The sequence below is a fragment of the Python bivittatus genome, unplaced genomic scaffold, assembly GCF_059951505.1.
Source record: "Python bivittatus isolate LINGU-HERP-01145 unplaced genomic scaffold, Pbiv_v1 ctg000980_np1212, whole genome shotgun sequence".
Lineage (NCBI taxonomy): Eukaryota > Metazoa > Chordata > Lepidosauria > Squamata > Pythonidae > Python > Python bivittatus.
In genome coordinates this window covers 66,832,029-66,855,593 of record NW_028277125.1, presented here as the reverse complement: position 1 = coordinate 66,855,593, position 23,565 = coordinate 66,832,029, and the positions used below count along the sequence as shown (strand labels likewise).

At 36.6% G+C, this 23,565-nt stretch overlaps 1 protein-coding gene across 1 annotated transcript in view; it reads left to right on the top strand.

Annotated features, from left to right (window-relative positions):
• Nucleotides 1–23,565, top strand: part of CFAP46 (cilia and flagella associated protein 46) — a 108,132-nt gene that overhangs the window by 12,013 nt on the left and 72,554 nt on the right. The window contains exons 9-18 of the mRNA XM_088132589.1: nucleotides 1,633–1,732; nucleotides 4,924–5,022; nucleotides 5,370–5,560; nucleotides 7,513–7,741; nucleotides 10,078–10,198; nucleotides 13,092–13,215; nucleotides 13,909–14,039; nucleotides 16,953–17,098; nucleotides 18,151–18,290; nucleotides 20,695–20,907. Coding sequence (XP_087988715.1) covers nucleotides 1,633–1,732; nucleotides 4,924–5,022; nucleotides 5,370–5,560; nucleotides 7,513–7,741; nucleotides 10,078–10,198; nucleotides 13,092–13,215; nucleotides 13,909–14,039; nucleotides 16,953–17,098; nucleotides 18,151–18,290; nucleotides 20,695–20,907 — 1,494 coding nt within the window. The remainder of the gene's footprint in view (nucleotides 1–1,632; nucleotides 1,733–4,923; nucleotides 5,023–5,369; nucleotides 5,561–7,512; nucleotides 7,742–10,077; nucleotides 10,199–13,091; nucleotides 13,216–13,908; nucleotides 14,040–16,952; nucleotides 17,099–18,150; nucleotides 18,291–20,694; nucleotides 20,908–23,565) is intronic.

Below are 23,565 nucleotides of genomic sequence, written 5' to 3'. Positions count from 1 at the left end.
AGATGCGGGGGTTTTGTTTTTATTTGATTGTTTTACTGTTTTATGGTTATGCTTTATAGTTACTGGTATTACTGCTATTGTGAGCCACCCAGAATTGTTTAAGATGGGCAGCCATGCAAATCTTTTAAATAAACAAACAAACAAACAAACAACAAACTTCTCTGGCCAGAGCTCACAGTTTTGTAAATACTCAACAACCCCTCAGATTCAAGGATACCAAGAGCTGTGCAAAAGGTCCATTAATTGATGAGAAAACGGGGGGGGGGGGAGCTACAATTTGAATAACTGTGGGTGTAATAAACACTTTCACCTTTACACTGGCAGTGGCCATTAGCTGTTTCATTTGGGTTCATTCTTGTCTGCTACAAAGACTCTTATCTAGATGAAGTGTGTCTGTGAAACTTCTGTTTGGTTGAGCCCAGGAAATGAGTTTAACCATGTAAAGTCAAAAGTTCTTTACAGCTGAGTCTTGATCAGAGGAGCCTGGCAGCTTGATTGCCTGTTCCTGCTTCAGCTGCTGCAGGAGGAGAGCCATCACCTAGAGATTAAGGATTAGCCCATTGTCTACTGGCTGTCTGACTCCTTCACTGATTGTCAAAAACCTGGCCAGTGTCTCACTCCAAGCACTCACTCCTCAAAACTAAGTGGCTACCAAGATGAGCCAGCTACCCTAGATGATGGACCAAGTAGCCCAGCACATAAGACAGAATCAGTTATCCCAGGAAAACCTATCTAAGTAGGGATCAGGTTGACCTGGCCACCACTGTTGGTTTCGCTACGCACAAGAACCATCCTGCATTGAATATTTTCTTCCCTGCCTAACAAATATGAGAATTCAAGTAAATGTAATGCCTTCCTTGCTCAGTGTGAACTATTTATCTCCCAACACCAAATGACTTCCCCACAGAATAGATGGTAATTCTCTGTATATTTATTTATCTCATAAATCAACTCCTTGTTATGGTTCTGATTTATTCCCTTTCCTAACACTATCTTCAAAACATTCTGAAATAAGTTCATGATTGAATGAGATTTGCCTCTTCCAAATAATGAGCACCATGGAGACAAATATCCACAAATGCTGTTTCACACCATAAATATTAGGGAAAGCCTGGTAGAAGAGCAAGGGTTTATTTCCCTGTGGCTTCCTGTATTAGGGCAGCTAATCCTCTGTGTGGGGGGAGATGCCTAACCCAATTGCTTATACCAAGATTTTAGTTGCCAGCTTGAAACCTCAATCTATTTATTTAAAATTAATATAGTGGGAGAAGAAGAAGATATGATTCCTTCTATCCATTCTCCCTCAGTTCTGTTACACCTGTCTTAGTTGCTGTGACAGCTTGGGATGCCATTTAGCAAGGGAAATAGACAGGTAGATGATTATTCCAACTTTCTAATGGAACTTTTAAAAAGTCTATCAGATCTTATTTATGTTACTGTTTTCTGTCCTTCTATCTTACAATAAACCAGTTGGGATACTAAAATTGCAATCCTTCTCTTGTATTTCTGTGCATAACTCAGTTGAAATTACTTCTGAATAAGCAAGGTAATAGGATTTCACTATTAGTCTTTACTACATAAAATTCATTGTCACTTGCTAGTTTATTCTGATTCTGTTTTTTACTTTTGCAGAATTTCTTTGCTGCTGGAATTGGCACGACTTTCTTTGAGACTAAATTGTATAAATATTGCCATGTTATGTTTAAAAGAGTTGAAGAAATGTAAAATTCAAGTAAGTGTTAAGAAATCCTAGCTTGAATTACATTATCATGAAGTATCCTTATTACAGAAGATTGCTGGGTTTTTTATTTGTATATGAATATATTTTTAGTAGGAAGATGCCACATAAACAAAAGAAACATAAAAAATCATTCCAAACGTACTTAGTTAAAATGTAACAATGATCAAAGACCAGGAGACTCATTGTTCCCTAAAAGCATAATTGTTCTCTTAAAACAATAATTGCAAATAGCATATAGGGGAATGTATTATTGGAAACATAGAGAAATCACATTATGTATGTCCATAATAATAGGAAGTTATATTAGAGTTTGTTTGGTTGTGTGTGTGCTATTCTCAGCTGGGTAAGATTTTAAAATTTTTATTAGGGTATGCAAATCTTTTAAAAGAGTGGTTTGGAATGTGTATGAGTGCATGTGAAGATTTTTGATGAACCTTAAAATAATTAAAGCCACTATTTCTCCCCAGGTGCTTAAAAAGGTCCTCATATGACCACCTGCACAGTCCTCTTTTAAAGGATATGCATTCTCTAAAAATATTTGTTAAGTTTGTGTGGGTGCTTTGGAAGCCACTCTATTATTATATTCCTAATATTTACAGTAGAAGAGAATATATGTAGCTCAGGGTTGAACTGTGGAGTCCTTGGTGCTCTTTGAGCTTGGTTGTTTGCTTACAGATGTTTCATTACCCGACTAGGTAACATCATCAGTGCTGGTGATGTTTGCAAGCAAACAACCAAGCTCAGAGAGCACCAAGGACTCCAAAATGAAACATTTTCAAGTAATTAAAAACCTGACAGGTTTTCCCTGGACAAGTATGTTCAGTTTTCTTGGCAACATTTTCAGAGGTGGCTTGCCCTTGCTTCTTCCTAGGGCAGAAAGAGAGAGTTGTTGACTCAAAGACACCGAGCTGGCTTCCATGCCTAAGGTGACTAGAACTCACATTCTCCAGGGTTCTAGTCAAGTGACTTTAAGCACTGTCCCAAATGGGCTCTGTGTGTGTGCTCATACTTTATACATTTTTAGCTTATCCAATTTCCATCCTGTTACCTGTTAAGTAGAAACAGAATGCAAATATGTACTAGACCAGCTACACCTAACAGCAATATGATCACACAACAGTGATCAGAGGTTCTTCCAAGCCATCTTCAAAGAACAGCAGCTTAAAATACAACATGAAAATATCTGCCTAATGTCATTTTGTGTGGGCTAACTGTTACACACGCTGCTCCCAGGTTCGGCTTATGGTCACTCACTCACACACTCACAGCCTGTTGAGGCACGCGGATCTTGTCAGCCCCCCTTGCTTTCTACCTGGGTTTCCAGATAGGTGCGGCTGGAGCAGACAGGCACACAGCCCTGGTCAACAGCGGGGAAATAATTGGGGATTCACACAAATCACTTCCAACCGAACACTGAGGCCCAAGAGGTTCTTTGTAATACACGGAGACCCAGTGAATTTAAAGTAACAGCAAAACTTTACTGGTTGCAAGGTACATTTGCTCTTCCTCATACACACACACACACTTACCCACGTCCTTCCCAACTAGGCTGCCAGGCACTAGCTAGAGGGACGGAAGCCACCAAGTCTGGATGACTCAGATGACCAAGAAGACTCAGATGACTCAGACGACTCAGAGTGGGTGGGCTTTGGGACCCCTTTTATCCCCAAAAGTACAAGTTGATGGGATTGGGGCGAGGGCCTCCATGTGCTCAGGCCCAACCTCCTCTTTCTGGTTCAGATCATGTGCTCAGGCCCAACTTCCTCTTTCTGGTTCAGGTCCTTTGTTTTTCCTTAACGACTTGCTTCCTTCTTATCTACCTCCCTGAAGGGATCTCATAGATAAGTTTCCTGGCTTTTGTCCTCCCTGCTTACGTGCCTGCTTCATCTTTAGGTTATGGCAGCTTCAGCCTAGTCTCACATAACCAAAACTCATGTTTAATCTGTGAAGACTCTGTGTGCCAACAGAAAATCTTGTAGCAATTTAAAGTTTTACAGTTGATTTTAATATAATTTTTGTGAACTATTGTCTTCAGCATCAGATGAATGGACTATTATCAGTTGACAGATTTATGGATATAGAGAAAAACCGTACAACATGAAGACCAAAAGTTATAGTCTGGCATGTTTCGACTGTCAGCTGAATATAACACCTAATGCATCAGATAAAGGCACAAAAACTTATATTACAGAAAATTTGTTCCTTTTAAGGCCCATGGAATTTCAAGTTTTTCTTGTAGTAAACGTATTACTGCAATTCTGTATTTGCTTATCTGGAATCATGGCCACTTCACCACTACTGAATAATAGTACAGGTAGTCCTCCTTTAGTGACCACAATTGGGACCAGCAACTTGGTTAAGTGAAGCAGTCAGTAAGTGAAACTGCAACTGTGCTTATGATCTTACTTCAGCTTTCCTTTGCTTTACAGACCTGCGAAGGTCATAAATGTGAGGATTGGTTGCAAAGTTATTTTTTCAGCACCATCATAACTGCAAATGGTCACTGTATGAGACAATCGCTAAACAAGGACTACCTGTATCTTCTAGTGTCATCCAGCCATCATTGGGCCAATGTATAAGTAATGAGGACAGCTATATATTGCCTAACTGAGGCCGGGTAAAGCTCTACGTTGGTACAATTTATGAGTCGGGAGATGGCCTGTGTCTCAGTAAACCCAGTGATGTTAGCTTCTAAATAGGCTTGCATAAAATTCCCCATGAGTAAGTTTACTTTCTAGAATCTGCATGATGATACCTATGAATATCACATCACACATAATACTAAGTCAATATATTTTAGTTATACTTTGTTGAAAAAATAATAACTATAGATTGATGGATTGGAGATGGTGGGTCAAAAGCCTGCTTTCTTGGTTTTTCTTGTGTTTGGTTTTATGATTGTTATGAGCCATCCAGAGTTGTGTTTTACCAGATGGGCGGCCATATAAGTCAAATAAATAAATAAATATTTCACGTATCATGGTATACAAAAAAAACAAAAAAAACAAAAAAACCAAACTCCAAACCCACAACCAAATCACATTATGACTCAATGTTATGTGTAAATTAGGTCCCTATATCTATAAGCACTAAACCTGAACGTTATATTGAAACATTTGAAAGCAGTAGAGATCATTCCTGATTATTTGTATTCTTCAATTAAATTATGCTTATATTAATAGGATCCAGGAAAAGAAATTGAATTAGAATGCTTGGAATGTGACTGTGAAGTCCAAACACTTGGGTCTAAAATTGAAACTTATACTAAAAGTGTTGTCAAGGTATGTTTATTCCTTAATTAATGCTATTTTGTAAAGGTGGCTGCACCCTCCACTTTAAATTTACAGTTTCAGTATCTGTCTCTCTTTAAAGTAAGGGAGCCAAGTTAAAAAATAAGAGAATGGTCTATTAATTCAGAAATCAGTTGTTTGTGTAGATCATAAATTGTGCTTCCAGGTGAATAGTGTGTGACTACCCCAATAAAAAGGCACAAATGAGGAAAATGAAAAAATTGAATAGTATTAACAGATCCACCCAATATGCTACCCCAATGAAGAGGGAGCTTTTAGATTAGGTTCAAAAAACATTGCTTCCATAATAAATGCAAACTATATTTTTATTCCTACAGGCTCAGTTAAAAGTTATACAAAAACTTGATTTAATTTTGAATCGTGCAATTCGGCTGAGAGATCCTAATATTATTCAGGCAGTATGTGCTACTCAATGGAATATCTGCTTACCACTGCTGCAACACAATTTACAACACCACATACGAAAACCACTGTTAGCGATTGCTGAGGTGCTAGAGAAGATCGACAGGTAAATTGGTCTTGGTCTGCCCTCCATTTTGTTTTATATGGCATAATATCTGTTAGCTTAATATGTGATGAACTTATTTACTGATTTATCTGAAGTCAACCTGATGTCAGGAAACAGACTTTGAAAAAATTATAGGAATGCTACTTTATTGTTATAGGCTGTAATAACAGAATTGTGAAAACTGTAAATTGTGAAACTCTGCCAGAGTTTCCCTCTGCCCCCTCTTATACCAAGAAGAATCAAGGTGGGGTTATTTTGAGTCTTTTTCTCAACCCCTCCCCTTGCCCAAGACTGAGTGGTCATTTATTTTCCCTTAATGGCTCCTGCATACCTTCCTCAAGCTTATCTCCATGTTCTTCTACATCCGAGTACTCAAGGCAGCTAACAAATATTACTACAAAAGTAGAATACAAAAATATAAATTAAAATTAACATACAATTGGTATTAAAATAATTTCACAATCAAAAGCCTGGTGAAAGAGATACATGCTTATACTGTATATTTTCTAAATGGTGAAAGATAGGATCAGTTCCTGAAGAAATGCATTCCACCCCCTGGGTACAATACAGGAGAAGGCCCTCTCTGGTATGCTAGAAAGATGATCCTCTGACAGCAGAAGGTTCTTCAGAAAGAACTTTTCTGCATCTTCCCAGACAGATTGTAACAGAAGAGGCTTACCTTAGATAAGCCCTAAGCCATTTAGGTCTTTAGATCCTAAATACCTGTTTAAATGCCAATACCTGATATACCAATACTAATGCAGTACCAACAACTGGCAACCATTGCGGATATCTTAATAGAGGCACCGAATGATCTCTGTGCCTGATGCTGGTTAACAGCCTAACTGCCACATTTGTGGACAGATTTCAAGGGTAGTCCTACACAGAACATATTGCGGTAATCATGACAGGATGTAACCAATGGCAAGTCAGCTAGCTCAGGAAAGATTGCAGCTGGCAAATTGTGAATCAAGTGAAGATCAGGATGTATTCACTATTGCAAACTTGCTAAATTTAATATTCTAAGTCTAATATTCACCAAAAGCACCCTTTATCTTTTCTGGGTTTAATTTAAGCTTGTTCTCCCCTACTAGCCCATTTATCAGATTCAGGTTATATTCAAGGGTACCAATTGCTTTGCTGGAGGTGGATGGTAAGAAGAAGTGGACCTGCTGTCATTAGCATAAACTCCAGAATGCATTCCTCCAGCAGTTTAATATAGATATTAAACAGTATGGGGGATAGGATGAAAACCTGTAATATACTATCAGGTCCCAGAATAGGTATCAGTAGTCCCCCAGCATCACTTTCTGGATATAACCAAACAGGTAGGGCCAGTGCCCAAAAATCTATTCATGTCAGGCTTTGGTTGGTGGTACTGAAAACCACTGAGAAGTCCGGGAGAACTAGCAGAGCCACACTCTCCCCATCCTTTTCTCAGGATAGGTTCAGAGTGACTGAAGTAGGTGGCATAAAAATAACTTAATAAATAAATCTATTAAATTAACCAAAGCAATTTTTGTACCATATCCTGGCTGAAAGCCCAACTGAAATGATCCAAATGATCAATATCATTCAGATACGTTTGGAACTGCAAGGGCGCCTCTTGCTTGATCACCTTTCCTAAAATTAGACTATTTAAAACTGGCTTAATTCACCTTTAAAATAACATTTGTAGTATAGGTTAAACAATGTAGATGGATCCTCAAAAGCCTGTGCTATTGCTAAGTATAATTTTTCATCTTGTACTCTCCTGTTAGTGAAGATTACACCTGGAGGGCATCAAATTCGGAGGCAAAAGTAATGTGCAAATTCAGATAACTCTTGCTTGCTTGCAAATGGAATAATAATAATAAAAAAACTAATTGTAATATATATGCATTGCATAAGGAGAAAGTTTATATAGAATATCTTAATCTGTGTAATTGAAAATAGATGTGGTTATTTCCTAGTATGTTGGTTTTGTTGCGTTGTCAAGTACATATGGAAATTGCTCGCATTGAAGAAAAAGCAGACAGAGTAGAGACTGCAATGGAACATTTAGAAAAGGCCATCAACCTCGATAACAATGGACAGTACCATGAATACCTCAAAATGGCTTTCCATCGGCTTAGTTTAAACACCATGCTATATAAGTCATTGGAGCGTCTAGAAGACCAAGCAAGTTTGATGATTGAACAGGTAACTGTTGGATATGTTATTAGAGCATTGGTACAATTTGAAGAAGCAAGACTGCCTATGTCGTGAAAACTTTTCATTTCTAGCCTTTGGAGCCCCCCCCCCCAGCTGTTACAAATTGTGATTAGTATGATAAGAGATAAACTATTTAATAGTTGGGGAGTGATCATATCAACTATATTTAATGCATTTATTTTAATTAAGTTTTATGTAAATGAAATAAAATCAGAATTTTGTTCTAGTTTCACATACTTCCTGGAGTATGGTCCTCAACTTTAAAACCTTCGCATATTTCAATATTATAGTATATCTGATATCAAAAGAACTTAAGCTATTTTGATCTGGCATACTACATATCCAAATATGATTCAGTTCACTAGTTATTCCTCTTCAGCAGAAAAGATCTTATTTAAAATAAAGGGTTGAGGCCAACATATGTATATTCTGGGGGAATCAAATTGAGTTTGAATGATGCATGCTGATAGGTGATGGATATTCTAGTTTTCCCCCTTTATGTATGTATTCTGAAGTTACTAGCTATCAAAAAAATTCTAAAGGGAGTCCTTCAGAAACCAGTGAACTGGAAGCTCATAATTTATTTTTCTTTTCTATTTCCATTCCTAATTTAGGAAGCATTTAGAATTAGTTATAGTTGTTTGCCTAATTTCCCTATTTTATTTGGGCTGATCTTTGCAACCTTGAGGATAGAAAGTTTTGTAAGTAATTAAAACTTAAAATTTGCATATTATATTAACAATGGAAAACAAAAGTGCTATGGTAGATTGGAAGTCCCATTTGTTTTGCCCAAAGAGGATCTTAAGTAAAAACTTTTGCCTCACTAAATGACTCTCTCAAATGTCCTTTGAAAAGTTAATAAAGTTAATAACGGTTTTTGTTAGATGGATGTGTTTTAATATGTTTAACAATACTATTAGGATCATACGTATGATTTTATGTATTTTCTGTAGTTGCACAGTCCCTCTGGATCTGAGAAACTATATATATAATACATGAAGAAAACTCAGTATGAATTAGGGTGTGTATGGATACATTGGCAGCAAATGGTATTATTCCTGCAAGCCCAAAAGTTAGAAGACAATAGTATAAGAGGAAAAAAATGCTAGCCTTTGTAAACTTGTTCAGGAAATGTCCTAAATTATACTGTGGTTTCTTCGTGTATCCTAAACCTTTGGTGGGAGTGGAATTAGCTGATATGATTGTACCAACTTTTAAAGTAATAAAGAAGCAGTCACAACAGAAGCATAGCTCTTCAGAAAAATGCTTATAATTATTATATTATAATAATAAAACGGGGAAAGTTCTTTCACAAACAGAGCAGGTCAAAATATCTATAGATCTCAGGTATTTACAGGATGTAATTGACAGGTGTAAGCTGATTTGTTTTCTTCTGCAATGGGTTCAGCAATACCTAAGTGCATTAGAGCTACTGGATCAGGTTGTGTGGAATTAGAATATTTCACTTAAGTTACTGTAAAAAAACTGTAATTTCCTTCTCTTGTCACACAAAATATTATTGTAATACTTCTTAGGATTACGCAGACATGCATACGTTTTAAAATTATATCTTAATTGTAGCTAGTTATATCTAATTGTAGCTAATACTGATTTTTGGGAATCCCAAGTCAATAAAAGATATGAAAGGGAAAATTTCTCCTCCCCTCTGAAAACCCCATAAGGAGTGAACATGCCCCAGAGTAAGCGTTTCCCTTGCACCCCAACTACACGCAAGGGATTTGCTGATCTGCCTGTCCCTTACGTGTCCCCAGGACACTAGTGGGCTTCCAGGTATCTTGAAGCCAGTTCATTCTACAAGTGAATCGATTTGGATCATTTTGATAATAGCTTCTTCTTCCTCTGGAGCTGCAGGAGAGAGCATCTTCTAATTGGCAAGAACTCTGGCCTCCTTCTTCCTCCTAGCCTGGGATTCCCTCTGTCTCTGGAGGCCAAGGTCCATGGCACCCTGGCCTCTTTCTCCTACCCTTCCCTACCAGAGAACTGCCCCAACAAATCCATCTTTCTCCCCCTCGCTTGCCACAGAAACTCCATGTGAGAAAAATAGAAAGCCTTGGACAGAGAAGTGGTGGCCACCTCTTTTTGTTGCTTTCCATTGGTTGGTTGGGAGGAGCCAGCACTGACATAGTTGCAGCAAAAGATCAAATCTGGTTGTTGTGTGGAAGGAAAAAAAAACGGAGGGGAAAAATATTTTGGAGGGGCATAGCTAATTGGGATGGAATCCTGAACAGAAGCAGTCCTTTTCATATATCACCATATTTTATTGCATTTCTTACCAGTGTAATAACTAGGCCTTTTCTCTCTAGGCTAAAAAAGGAACTGCAAATGATAACGTGAGGAAAAAACGCTCTCTGTTGGTGAATGCTGGCCTTGCACTAGCACCAGAGGCTTTTCAGGTTGTCCTTGATAGTGAAAATGAAGCTAAAGGTAATTTAGGTTTTCTACGATGGCAAAACTGAGATATATCACCCCCTTTGCCTAACTGAGTTTGGATTCAGTGATCCCTTATTGAAATTGGAAGAATTAAATAATGTCCTAGTCAGGTGATTAATTTTTGAGAATGCTCCATTAGTAGTGACCTCTTCTGTGTGCCCTCCCCTTTCCTCAATAATCAATGGCAACCTCTCACATCTGGGGTCAGGCTGCACAACCTGATTGTCATGAGAAGAAGAGCCATTTTCTTGCCTCCAGTCCTCACTTTGGTTGGAGCCATTTTATCACCAAACAGAATGGCTCTTGTTAAAAGCAAGCATCAAAGATAATAAATTACGTTTTCAGGATTTTTTTCCTGTAGAGTCATGAACTTAATTTGAGACTAATTAAGATCATTATGGGCAAAAAGTATTTTCAAAATATTCCACATAAATTGTTTATGGTAGTTTAGCACTTCAGGGAAAACTCTGTTCCCTCAAGCCATAAGAAATCCAAAGCTTTTCAGCAAACAGTTGGTAGACATTCTGTACAAATTAGAGATGAGCTTTAATTAAAGAAAGCTGGTAAAAATGTAGGCTGGGAAGACTTGAAAAGATGCTGCTTTAAATATCTGTACCACTTAAATATTTCCTTGACTTCTGAAATACATCCATGTTTTGTGTGTGTATGCGCATGTGAACTTTTCAGTGTTTTGAGCCTATAAAAACCCCTAGCCCTTTGAATGGTTTATTATTTATTTATTTTATCTTATTTATACGGCTGCCACTCTCGCCAAAGCAACTCTGGGCAGTGAAAAAGTTTCAGAATTAAAACAATATAAATAGCTGTAAAAACCCATGATACATAATCTAAATAAAAAAATAAATGTCATTTGAGTAATAACAAACCACCTGGGCTTCACTAACTTCCCAGTTCCCATCCCTGGGCAAGCAGCCAGGTTTTAAGTGCTTTCCAAAAGGCAAGAAGGTTTAAGACTTATTCTCAGAGAATATAGCAGGTGACAGTAGGGAAATGGTTAAAATCAGTTCCCGTCACCTTAGATTCCTTGTGCAAATTGTTCAAGGAAAAAAGAAACCCATATTTTATGGCCTAGTTATTGTTCTGTTCTTGTGTTTCCCTATCTTTGAATATCTCACCACCATGTTTCTTTTCTAAACTGTGGAAGTGAAACAAAAAAGTAGAAAGTGACCTACTATACTGTTCCATTAGTAATAGTCTAGGTTTCCTAAAACCTTTGCTTATATTTGATTTTTAAAAAGAGACTAGGGAATAGAAATTCCGTAACATAAGGATTTGGGGGGATAATGGCAGCCCAGTTTCACTGTACATATTTTTAGTTGGGGTTCTGTGGACTCAGGGAGATCAGTACCAAAGTAGAGATCATGGTTTTTGCAGACAGAATTCAAATTCAAATTACACACAGATAATAAATACTGCAAGGCAATCCCCATTTCTGAACTGTTGCACTGAGAAGCCTTACTGGAATGCAAGGCAACACGTCTGCCAAAAACATGATCTCTATTTTGGTATTGATCTCCCTGAGTCCACAGAACCCCAACTAAAAGTATGTAGTTCTGTAACAGCCCTCTGTCTGTGTATTAATACTTATGCGATGTAGGAATAAACATGTGACACTATTTCCAATAGCAACTATAACATTTAGCTTTGCTCTAACATACTATATGTGCTAAATACCAAGCTTACTTCTCTTTAGTACCAGCCATTATGTAACTAAAAGGCACCATCCACATATATGGGATGTATTAGCATGCTCTACTTTCACCATGAAGGGAAAGAGAGATGAAGTGGAGTGATCTGAATCCTGAATTTATCACATCACAATTGCAATGTTTTGTTAAAATTTCCACTTCTTATTAACTACTTATTTAGTTTGTAGGTACTAAGATGAAATGTGTGCGTGCAAATGCATGTACATGCACACATGCATAGAAGCAGTCAGATGAATAGGGCTTGCAATAATATATTAGATGGTGGTGGTGGTGATGATGGTGATGATATCTGTGCTTTGGATGCAATCAGTATATGTTTATATTATATCCTGAGCCTCATGTTTTGTGGCTTAAAAATAATCCATTCTTCCTTCCCTGTGCTTTTTTAATTTGCTAATCTCTACTTAAATTCACTGATACATTAGCATAATTGTTTACAAAAAGTGATGAGCATTATTTCTTCTAGACTCAGCAGATTATATAATGGTACCTTTGAAATATCTTTATTTTTTCATTGGAGTGTATCTGATTTGTATTTCTTTAGTTCCAATCTGAACTGATTTGCTGCCTTGAATTCAGATACAGGTGGTTCTCAGTTAACGACCACTCATTCAGTGACCATTCGAACTTACAACAGTGCTGAACAAGTGGTACTTACAACTGGTGCTCCAAGTTCCAGCCATCACAGCAGCCCTGCAATCACGTAATTGTAATCCAGGCACTCAGCAACCAGCCCAGATTTCTGACCATCACAACATCCCACAGTCACGTGATCGAGATTTGAGACCTTCCCTGCCAGCTTCCTATAAGCAAAGTCAATGGGGAGGCCAGCAAGAAGTCAGAAGTCGCAGTCATGTGAGGTCCTCACTTAACAACCCACAATGATCCGCTTAACAATAGTAACCAGGGACTGCCAGAACTGCTGTTGCTAAGTGGCATGGTCACATGACATTGTGCTTGATGATCACATCACTTAGCGATGTAAATTCTGGTCCCAATTACCATCATTAAGTGAGGGCTACCTGTATTGTAGTTTCTATAGAACTTTTATTTACAGTTGCTCATCCAATGCCTCAGCTAGTCATTGTGAAATAATTGTAGTAGTGATGCCATGAATCTAATCCAAACTATGATAAATTTTCTCCCTTCCCATTTAGTTCCTCCAAGTAAAAATAAAGATCAAATTAGCTATCTTTGTGCAAGAGCACAGCACCATACTAGAAATGTAGAGAAAGCAGATGGACATTTGAAGAGACTAGGACATGAAAATGAGAAAGAAAGGTAATTACGGTTGTGGACAAATATTTAAAAAGAAGCTATTTTGTTTGTTTCTTAAACATTTTTTTTATCTTGATAAAACTACACCCTGGTGCCCGCAATTTCCATCACCTTAAAAATCAGTAAAGCATTAATAATAAATTTTGTTCCTGGATTTTGTTGTTTTTCCAACTCAATGTAATATTGGAAAGAAACTCTGTAAAGGGGCTCAAAATTCTGAGCAGATGTGTTGGAAAATGAACACAATGGGACCAAATCTGTTGTCTGGGGAGAAGTCAACAAAAGAAAGATCAATGGACTGCATTCAGCTGGGGGATGCAGACAAGAAATTCCCACAGTGCCTCCCTCTGGGAGATGCAGTTGAGCAGGGGCTCAGACCAGTGTCTAACTATACAATTCTAAGCTTTCTTCCTTTCCTCACATGAGGGAAGTATATAAGAATGTAATAAACACAGCCCACCCAGGCTTCCCAGTGCACACAGACACACACAAATGCAAAACACGAAGGAAGAACAGAAACACACAGAGATATATTCATCCTCTTACTTTATTACCCAGATGCCTCCTCTGGCCCCTAATGGTGAAGGGATTGGAAAAAAAATCAACACGTTATTTTAAGACTTATGTGTTTATGCATTAGGTTATGTATTGTCCTTTTAAAAGAAAATGAACTTTTATTTTTAATCATTGCTACAGAATCCGACTATGGTCAGAAATAGCAAAAACAGCACGGAAGCAAAGCGTGTGGGATGTTTGTCGGGCTGCATGTAGGTTCTGCCTCTTGTATGATGACAGTCAAGTGATAAAGGCATCAAAACCCAAAAAATGTAAGTCCTGGTATTTCTGTGTAACATTATTTCATAATCAAGGCAAATACATAGGATCTCTTTTCTTTGTAGAAGAGAGGACAGAACCTATTTACTCATAGGAAGTTGCATTCAAATACCCACATGCTTAGGCTATTAAGACCTGCAAATTAGTTAATTAGTTGCCATATGGACAAATGAGCATGAAACTGAGCAAACTCAGGGAGGCAGTGAAGGACAGGAAGGCCTGGCGCAATATGGTTCATGGGGTCACGAAGAGTCGGACACGACTTAACGACTAAACAACAACAACAATGGACAAATGCCCTTCTCTCCAATATTCCTGGAACAATTTACAGATATTTTAAGGACATTCTACTGATACCCCTGAGCTTGTCCATTTACCTTAACAATCATCTTCCCTTCTACTTTTCTCAGTCTTACCAATGGGAGTAGTTTTTTCTAGTCCATCATCTACTTATATCACATGCCCAAAGTATGTGAGTTTCTGCTTGCTAATTGTGTCCTTGATGGAGCAGTTAGTCTTTTTTCTTTGGGGACTGGTTGTGGTTCTTCTTGTGGTCCATGGTACATGTCCAAATCCACAACTGAAAGAAGCCTATCATCTTTCACTCTTCCACATTTTATAGTAACACACTATCACTCAGAAAACCATTGCTTTAACTATTCTGAACTTTGTTGTCACAGAAATATCTTATCCTTCATGAATTTGTCTATGACTACCATGGCCTGCCTTCCTAGGATTTGGAAGGATCTTTTTACTTTTTAGATGTTTGAAAGATATTAAAAAAATGACATCTGTAGGAATGGACTGCCTTGCTATGGCAAAACATTCATACAGATTTTTCAAACCTTATTTAAGAAGTGTTAAGGAGAAACAGTTGAAATGAGTTCATCAATCTTCTCATGCTGAAAAGTGATCCCTCTCCATTGGACAAATTTAGCAATAGACTATATTGGGAAGTGTAAGCGGACAACCAGAAAGATTTCTGTCTTATACTGTAAAGATTGCTCCTGGTAACATTGGAGAAGAACACACTGACCAGCTGAAGAGAACACAGGTACATACTGAAGAAAGCTGCATTTGATATGGTTGGAAAATCAGTTGTAATTCCTGAGTTACCATTAGTAGCACCTACATCTGAAACTGACGAACAATTAGTGGTTGTTCCTAGTCACCATTACCATCAGATAACACACAGGTTCTGGTCTGTAGTGACGGACATTATCCAATTTACATAGAAAGCTATCACAGTACCTGTCTCATCATCTGGCATCCAAATTTGTCTAAATATTTCAGTCGTGTGTTTATGTTTTTCTGGCACCAGTATAGAATTGGTATGCCATTGCCTTTGTCGACTGTATTTTGGAGTTCCTTTTCCTAGGTGGGTTAGTTTCCCTCATGTCTTCAGAGTTACATTTACGTTCCCTCCTGTTGTGGATTACTTTTAGCTTCACCTCTCCTCTTTCAGTCTTACCAGAAGTGATGACCCAATTGGGAGCTCATCTTCTATCAGCATCATGCTTAGGGTCATTGGAGATACTGAGCCCTCCTGTCACATCAAACTAGTAGACCTCTAGGAAGATAGCTTGCAATCAAAGGAATAAAAGTATGTTTGGATCAAAATATGCATCCTAATGCTGTCCTCACCATTTCAGGACATGTGGATACTTCTAAAGACTTTACCAAGTTTTCCTCGCTGTTAGGAAGTTTATAGGTATATTTATGTAATTGTGCTGACAGTTCTTTATGTTCAGGTCTTAAAGTTCTAAAAAGGAGTAAGATACAAAAGGAGCTGGGGTTATTTTTTGAGGATATTCATTTATTGAACTTATATGCATGACCTTGCCCTGACTATTTTTTAAAATCATCACTTGAAAATATCTGTATGATGCTATTAATTATAGTCATTAGTTTATTTTTGCCACAAGGGAAGACAAAATTTTAGCACTACTGTCCTGTGAAATACGTTCAGAATGCTTCTTGTTTTAGTCAATGTGATGTTGAAGATGAATAGTTTAGTTATGTGAGCAACTTAGGTTGCCTTAGAATAACATTGCTAATATAAAAGCATGTTAGGGCTGCCAGATCTGGGCTACAAAATTCCACATGAATACTAGATTGCAGCAAAAAGATACAGTATAGGAAACTTTAACTCTTTGAGCTCATCTAATAGTCATTGGATTTGCCTTTGCACTCTTAGCTTATTTTCATTGAAGGCAACACCTGAACAAAATGTTGCAATATAACTTATCCCCCTACTTGACAGAAGAGTACAGTGGTACCTCAGTTCACGAACGCTTCTGTTCACGAACAATTCGGTTCACGAACAGCACCGTTCGCAAAATTTTGCTTCAGTTCGTGAACTCCGCATCGGGTGTCAAACAGGATCCGCAGCCATTTTCCCTGCTGTGACACGTGGTTGTGGCTTCCTGTAGGGAGGGGGACTCTCCCTCCAAACAATAACTGCCTCCCCACCCGCCTTCCTGTCCTCCACTCCAGAAGTCGCCTCAAGCAAGTGTGTTCTCTCTCTTCATACTGTACTGTACTGTACTTTGTTTCATATTTTTGTGGTTTAAAAAAAAATACATATGGTTCAGAATGGATTAACCGTATTTACATTGAACCTTATGGGAAAATTTGATTCAGGTTGCGACCAAAATTGGTTGGCGACCAAATTCGTAGGGGTCAGAATGGATTAACCGTATTTACATTGAACCTTATGGAAAATTTGATTCGGGTCGCGACCAGAGTCGCGGAACGAATTAAGTTCATGACCCGAGGTACCACTGTACCTTTCAAATTCTAGTTAGCCAGTCTTGAACTTCTAAAGAATCCCTAAATTTTAAGAGTTTCACATAAATGGTCACACATAAATGTTGTTAAACTAATGCATTTTACTTTTCTTTTAGTAGTCAAGAAGAAAGCTAGTATAACCACAACAGGTGAAGAGCATGAAGGAAGTATATTAAGAGAGTCGCCTATGCCTGCTAAAGTATTCTCTTTAGAAAGAGATCTACTTAGAACTTTAGCAGAAGTAAGATGCATTAATGCAGAGGTTAGTAAATTATACAGCTGTGAGATAATTTTAAAATCCTTTTCTGTACTTGGTATGGGATACTGATCTTCATTATTCTAGCTTGCTTACATATGGGTTTTTATGGGAAAGGGGACTATAAGAAACACTGGCCAATAGTAAAAAATTATGCTTATGATGTTCATCTCCTGTATGCATCTAGTTCTGAAATGAATACATTATACTAGTTAGATTTCTTGTTATTTCTCATTAACTACTCTTTCATGGGGATCGCGTTTTTCAAACTGTCTGTTTTCAGTCTTAATATAGGAGAGTTGAAAGGTTAACATCTTCATAGAACTTTCCATGTTCTGCATACAGGGAAAAATCTCTTCCAGTGTGAAAAGCAGGAATATGGAGTCAGATTTTGCTGCACCTCAGCCCTTAGAAGCCCCATTCAACATCACCAGCAACAAAGGATGTGGAGAGTTACATACCAATATCTGTAGGATGCAAGTTCTGTTACTATGCAGTCTCCATAAGAGCCATTATAACAGAGACAGCTGAAATTAAGCTTCTGTTGCACTTTATATTAAGAAACAAAGACTAAAATTCTTATTTTGTCATAGATATAGACTTAATTCAAATATAATGGATATATCTTCCTTATTGAAATAACTTTCATTTTTGCTTTTCAACCAGTTTGGTTCTCCATAATGTGTGAATATGAGGAAACGATTTGTTGAAACTCAAGTGTTTAGGATTAAATAGTGATTTTAGATCCTGAATTATTCACTAATTGAAATAAAATAAATCAGAACCCCCAGACTCAGAGTGAATATTGCTGGGAGCAGTGGCTAATTTAAAATTAAACATGGAAGCTTTTTCCCCATAGGCAATGAAAAAGAGGAGAGACGTGAGCATCCAGCTTTAGCTGTGCCACCTGTGCATAATAAGAAAACAGAGCTGGATAAGCATACCTGTACTTGGGAAGAATAATCTGTGTCTACCACTAAGAACTTTATGCAGTTTTGATCTTTTTTATGATACTAATGCATTGATGGTTGTTTTCTTCTCCTTATGTCTATATTTAGGCTACAATTCAGTTATTAAGAACAGAAGGTGTACAGCTCAATGATTATCCTGTCCTCCCTTTAGATGCAAGTGCACACACTATGGGATATATTCAACATTCAACACAAATTGGAAAAGAATCAGAATGGAATACATACAGGTTGTTTTGAAGCAGTGATACCTGCTTTGGTTTTTTTAATGCTTTCAAAGAACTAATCTCTTAAAATTAACACCAGTTTTATATATAATTGGTATTTTGAATTTTATGTATCTTCATTTGCCTTTTAAAGTTTGCAATGTTTTGGTGTAGACTAAAATCTGAAATACAGAATATGAATTGCAGTGATAATGTGCCTGGACTGAAATATCAGTATAGGTGTGTTCTTCCCCCTCTTATTTTGCAGAATCAATTTTAGCAACAATACTATTTCTTCTCAAATCTAGATATTTAGTAGTTTTTGCATTTCCCCAATTGGTAAAATGAAAGACAGGAAAGCACTGTAATTGTCCAATTAAATCTAATTTTCCAGTAGGTTTCTCATAATTGTGAAGCTTATGTTCTTCAAATCATCACTTTCCAAACTGAATTTAATGAGTAAATTTAATGAACTCCTGTGACTTCTTGGCTTTTTTTCCTAGCAGAGCAATAAAATATATCAGGGATTCTCCTGCCTTACATCCAAACCAAAGTCTCTGGTTCACTGTTCTCTTAACAGTCCAGAATAAGAGGCATAGAGCAAGCCTGGACTTCTTATTCATGCTTAATAAGACAGCAGTGAGCTAGGGATCCTGATTTGGATGTAAGATTAAATAATCCACCTATGCAGGCTCCTTGGTTTGTTTAGCTGCTCCCATCAGCAGGACCCAAACAGATGCAATCAAATATAAGATTAGCTAAATGGTTCATTGTATTAAGTTTTCCAGTTTATTTACATGTTCTTGCTGGTAGAAGGAGCAAAGCAAGAGCAACCTCACATTCTATGACACCATTCTTAATCCCAATAAGCCAGAATTCAAAATTACTGCTGCTTCAATTAAATAATTTATCAATTAAACATCTACCACTTGGATAATATGCAATATAAACATCTACTGTACAATTAAAAAAAAACCAAATACCATAGAATCCTCAACTAAGACAAAAAAAAGCACAAACAAAAGTAAAATATAAAATAAAATAAGAGAACACCCCTGAAATAGTTTGGTAGTTTCCTAAAAGACAGCAGGGAAGAAAATGAATCTGATCTGTGTTGAGATCTCATTCCAGAGCAACAACTTTTAGCCTTCCACCCACACACCCCACACACACACACTCCCTATCCTGGAAATATGGGACTACAAACAGTTGCTCCCTACAAGATCTAGTGAGCTGGGCTGATTCTAGATGGAGGAGGCAGTCCGGCAAGTATCTAAGTGCCAATCCACATAGAGCTTTATAGGTCGATACCAACACCTTAATTTGTACCCAGAGGCCAATCAACAACCATTGCAGGTCCTGCAAAATTGGTATTATTCGTTCCCAGTGCCAGGACCCAGTAAGTATGCAGGACACTAACTTTGGCATTTGTGAGTTAGTTAAATTTATTTGCATTTTGATAGAATCAGTAATGTGGGTTGCTTCTTTACACATTATATTAAGCCACAAGATGCAAAAAGTGTTTGCTGCCATCTAGTGGTTACCAGGACAATTGCAGTCCCTAACTGGAGCCCTAAATTAAGGTTGAAGTTCCATGATCTATTATGGGATTAATTTCTAAGTAAATTTCGTAAGATTACTCTATAAGAGAACCTTAGAACAGTAAGTAGCGAATTTAGTTTCATCATTCTATGCCACTGCTATCAAAGACTTGTGGCAGTTTACATGTAATATAAAAGCCATTTAAAACATTGACCGTAGAAACTTCCATAAAAACAATTTTAAAAGGATCGCCCAAACATAAAGATACAAACAATAAAAATAGAAGTTAAATATGGCATAATAAAATAATAAATTGGGTGAGGCTTTCTGCAACAACTCCATCTTTAATAACTTCCATACATCAACAAAGGGAGGGCTAGCCTGATCTCTACTGCAAGACTGGTTCAACAGCATTGGCACTGCAACTGAAAAGCAGGGCCTTCTTAAAACTTCTGAAAATGTCATGTCAATAAAAATTTTGCCCTGTTAGATCTAATCAGGTAAGCTGGTACTGACTGACCTCTGTATTTGCAGGATAGAAGCAAGTGTCAGTGAAGGATGATTTTTTAAAAATGAGATGAACTACTAATAATATATGAAAGTGGGGATAGTTATGTATGTATGCATGCAAATTTATATTGTGTGTAAGTGTAGGAGAACATAATGTTACATATTTAAGGTCTCCAAAAGACAACTGGGGAAACAGAAATTCTAAGGCTAGTCTATAGAAGAACTTTATGGTAATATTTGAAAATAGTTATGTTTTAGAGATTGAAGAGATAATGATGTTTCAGATATTGTCCTGACCAGACATACAATGGATATTCTTCTTTTTCTTTTCCTTTTCTTTTCGACAATTTCATAATTCATGTTCCTGCTTGTTAAGCAACTGGATAAACGGCTTATCTCAATATGCTATGGAAAACTTTCTACGAGCTGTCAAAATTGGAGAGGAGTTAAATGAAGCCTGGATTGTACATAACACTGTGGTGTATGTGTTAAATCACAATAAACATCTGATTATTTCAAAAAGGCAAAGAGAACTTGTTGACTCCCTTCAAATTCTTTTCAGTGCTGTTAAGAATATTGGGAATTTTGGGTAAGTTCTACAAGAGTTTAGTTGGATGTTTGATCTTTTTAAGGTTCATAATAAGAACACATAATCCTTAATGGCCTTTTAATCTAATAGAACATTCCCTTTTAGTTCCAAGTCCTCTATGGTTTTGGATATATGAAGATGACATTAACAGATCAACCTTTTTGTAACTAAGGCAAGCCTTTATAGTTCTCCATTTTGAAATAATGTCATTTATTATAATTGCTGACTGATGATACACTGAATTTTTCTGCATAATGTAGATTTGTAGTTGCTCAGACCTCTCATGCCATATGTTATTTTGTCTGATTATGATTCAAATAAATTTAAGACATAAATTTGCATAAATAATTTTTAGAGTTCTGTTTTTCCCTCCCAAATCTTGATACATTGTGTTGTTTCAATACAGTGAAGTTTATATAATATGATTAAATATTATTAACATTCATATATTTAGACAGCTAAGAGTATTGAGAAGAGAGAAGAGAAAGAAAAATATTCTATGCTAACTAGTTAAAATTTAGGACGTCAGTATTACAAACATAAAATTATTTGGCTTTTTCATCCAAAGTTGAGTGTAACGTTAAAAAAAGAACCACTACGACTCACATCAAAGTATTTGTTGTATAATAGAAGTTTCAATCTTAAACTGATTATTTAACATTAAAATCTCCATTGTATTGTGTATGTATACCCACACACACACACTAATGAAAGAAAAAAAATAGATAAATGAGCAAATTTAACAAGAATTAAATACCAAAAGAGTAGAAAAAGAAAAAGGAAGAAGTAAAATTTAAAAAGGGCTACAGTATTGGATTTCTGACTTCCCCTTTTTATACATCTGCTAATTTGCAATATTTATAGACATTTAGGCCCCCTTAGAAGCCAAGGGAATATGTGTTTCTTGCAACATTATATCTTCTTATAATTTTTCCAGCTCATTACAAATTTGTCCCTCTTTTTTCAATCTGAATCTGTTTATATTCCAGCTGATTACTTTAAGTGCCATACCTCCGTGTAGACAAAATATTTTTTTCATTTTTTACATCTCATGCTGTAGTAGGCTTAACAAGTAGCAGAAAGCATTTAAATAATGAATATGGATCTAAATTAAAAATAATTAAAACAAGTGGTAAAAAAGAAAATATCCAACCCAGTGTACTAACATTAAATCCACCCACCCACAAAAAAACCCCTCTACTTTTAACCACCAGTTTGATTTAGGTTACTTCTTCCCCCTTCCCAACACTGGAAATAAAAACAAAAAGTAAGCTTCTATACTCATATAGTAGCAACAACTGCTAAAAGAAAAAAAGAAGAAAAAAAGATAAGTTTGTTATTTATCTGATAAGCACAGAGTCTGTGAGAACCACAGAAGAAGATGAACTTGTAAAATGTTTCATCTCTTCTCCAAGAGAAAGATAGAAGATTGTTGGATACGATCTTATTTCTTGCCCGCATACATCCCAAATCAAAGTCTTTTCTTAAATTTAGCTCATGCAAAGGCAGATCTGGGTAACTCGTTATTTTGCCTCCAGGATATTTCAAGCTTGTAGTTTGTCTTGGAAGTTGTAAAACTCTGGTGCTGAATTTAAAAAAACTATTAAAGGCGTAGTTCTCTATGAGAGATTGCCTCTTGTTGTTAATCTATAAGCACCCAGTATCTCATTGGCTGGCAGTGAGCCAATATCCTGAATACATTATTCTATGTAAATTAACAAAAGCTTCTGCTGTACCCAATCCAGAGGTAAATTATTTGTTAAGCTGTTTCTGCTAAGCTACTTATATAGTTTAAATAGTTTGGTTTGCAGATTTGTAATTATTTTATCATGAAATTGTTCCTTTTCTTCTAAGGGTTTAATTCTGGGTTCATGAGAAATTATAATAATTGACTTCCATGGTTCCATATTTTTATCAAATTGAAGAGCTTGAGTTTTTAATTAATTTATTTTTTTAGTTTTCTCAAATATGACAACATCCAGATTTGTTTCATCATTAATTCAAAACTGATTACTTCTTCTAGCTGAGATAACAATGCATCAGGGTTCAATATAACTCTATATCATCTGGCAGAAAGTCATTGACCCCTCTTCTCTGTCCAGGATTTCAGTTAGATGCATAAGAGTAGAGCTGGAGTAGATCTCTTGGCTCAAGATGACTGAGGAGAACCATCTTCTTCATTTTATAGAGCATATCATTAAATAATGCTATATCCCAGTTTGCTAAGAGAATTTGGGCATAAATCACTCACCATTTTGCTATCTATATGAGCAGATTTAGGTAGGTGTACAGGGTCAAAGTAAGGTAAAGATGAAATCCAAGTATTTTTTAATTAACTGTTTTATTTATAAACAGTTTATTCAATCTTCATCTAATGTCTTTCTGTTTCTTAAGAGTCTGGAAAAGAAAGATGAGTTTTCCTGATTTTTCAATCCCCAAATTATTTCCCAATTTCTAATTAATTACTCAAAAGGAAGAAAATACTCTATTTCAGTCAAAATGCTACTGCTCTTTAATTGCTGTTAAAAAATTGAATTACTATGCAGTGTCTCTGCATCCAAATGTTTATTGATTCCACCAGCAAATTGATTTTACCTGATATCAATAAAGGATGCTTGCTGGATGCTTTGTAATAGCCAGCTCTTCCTCTTCACCAGT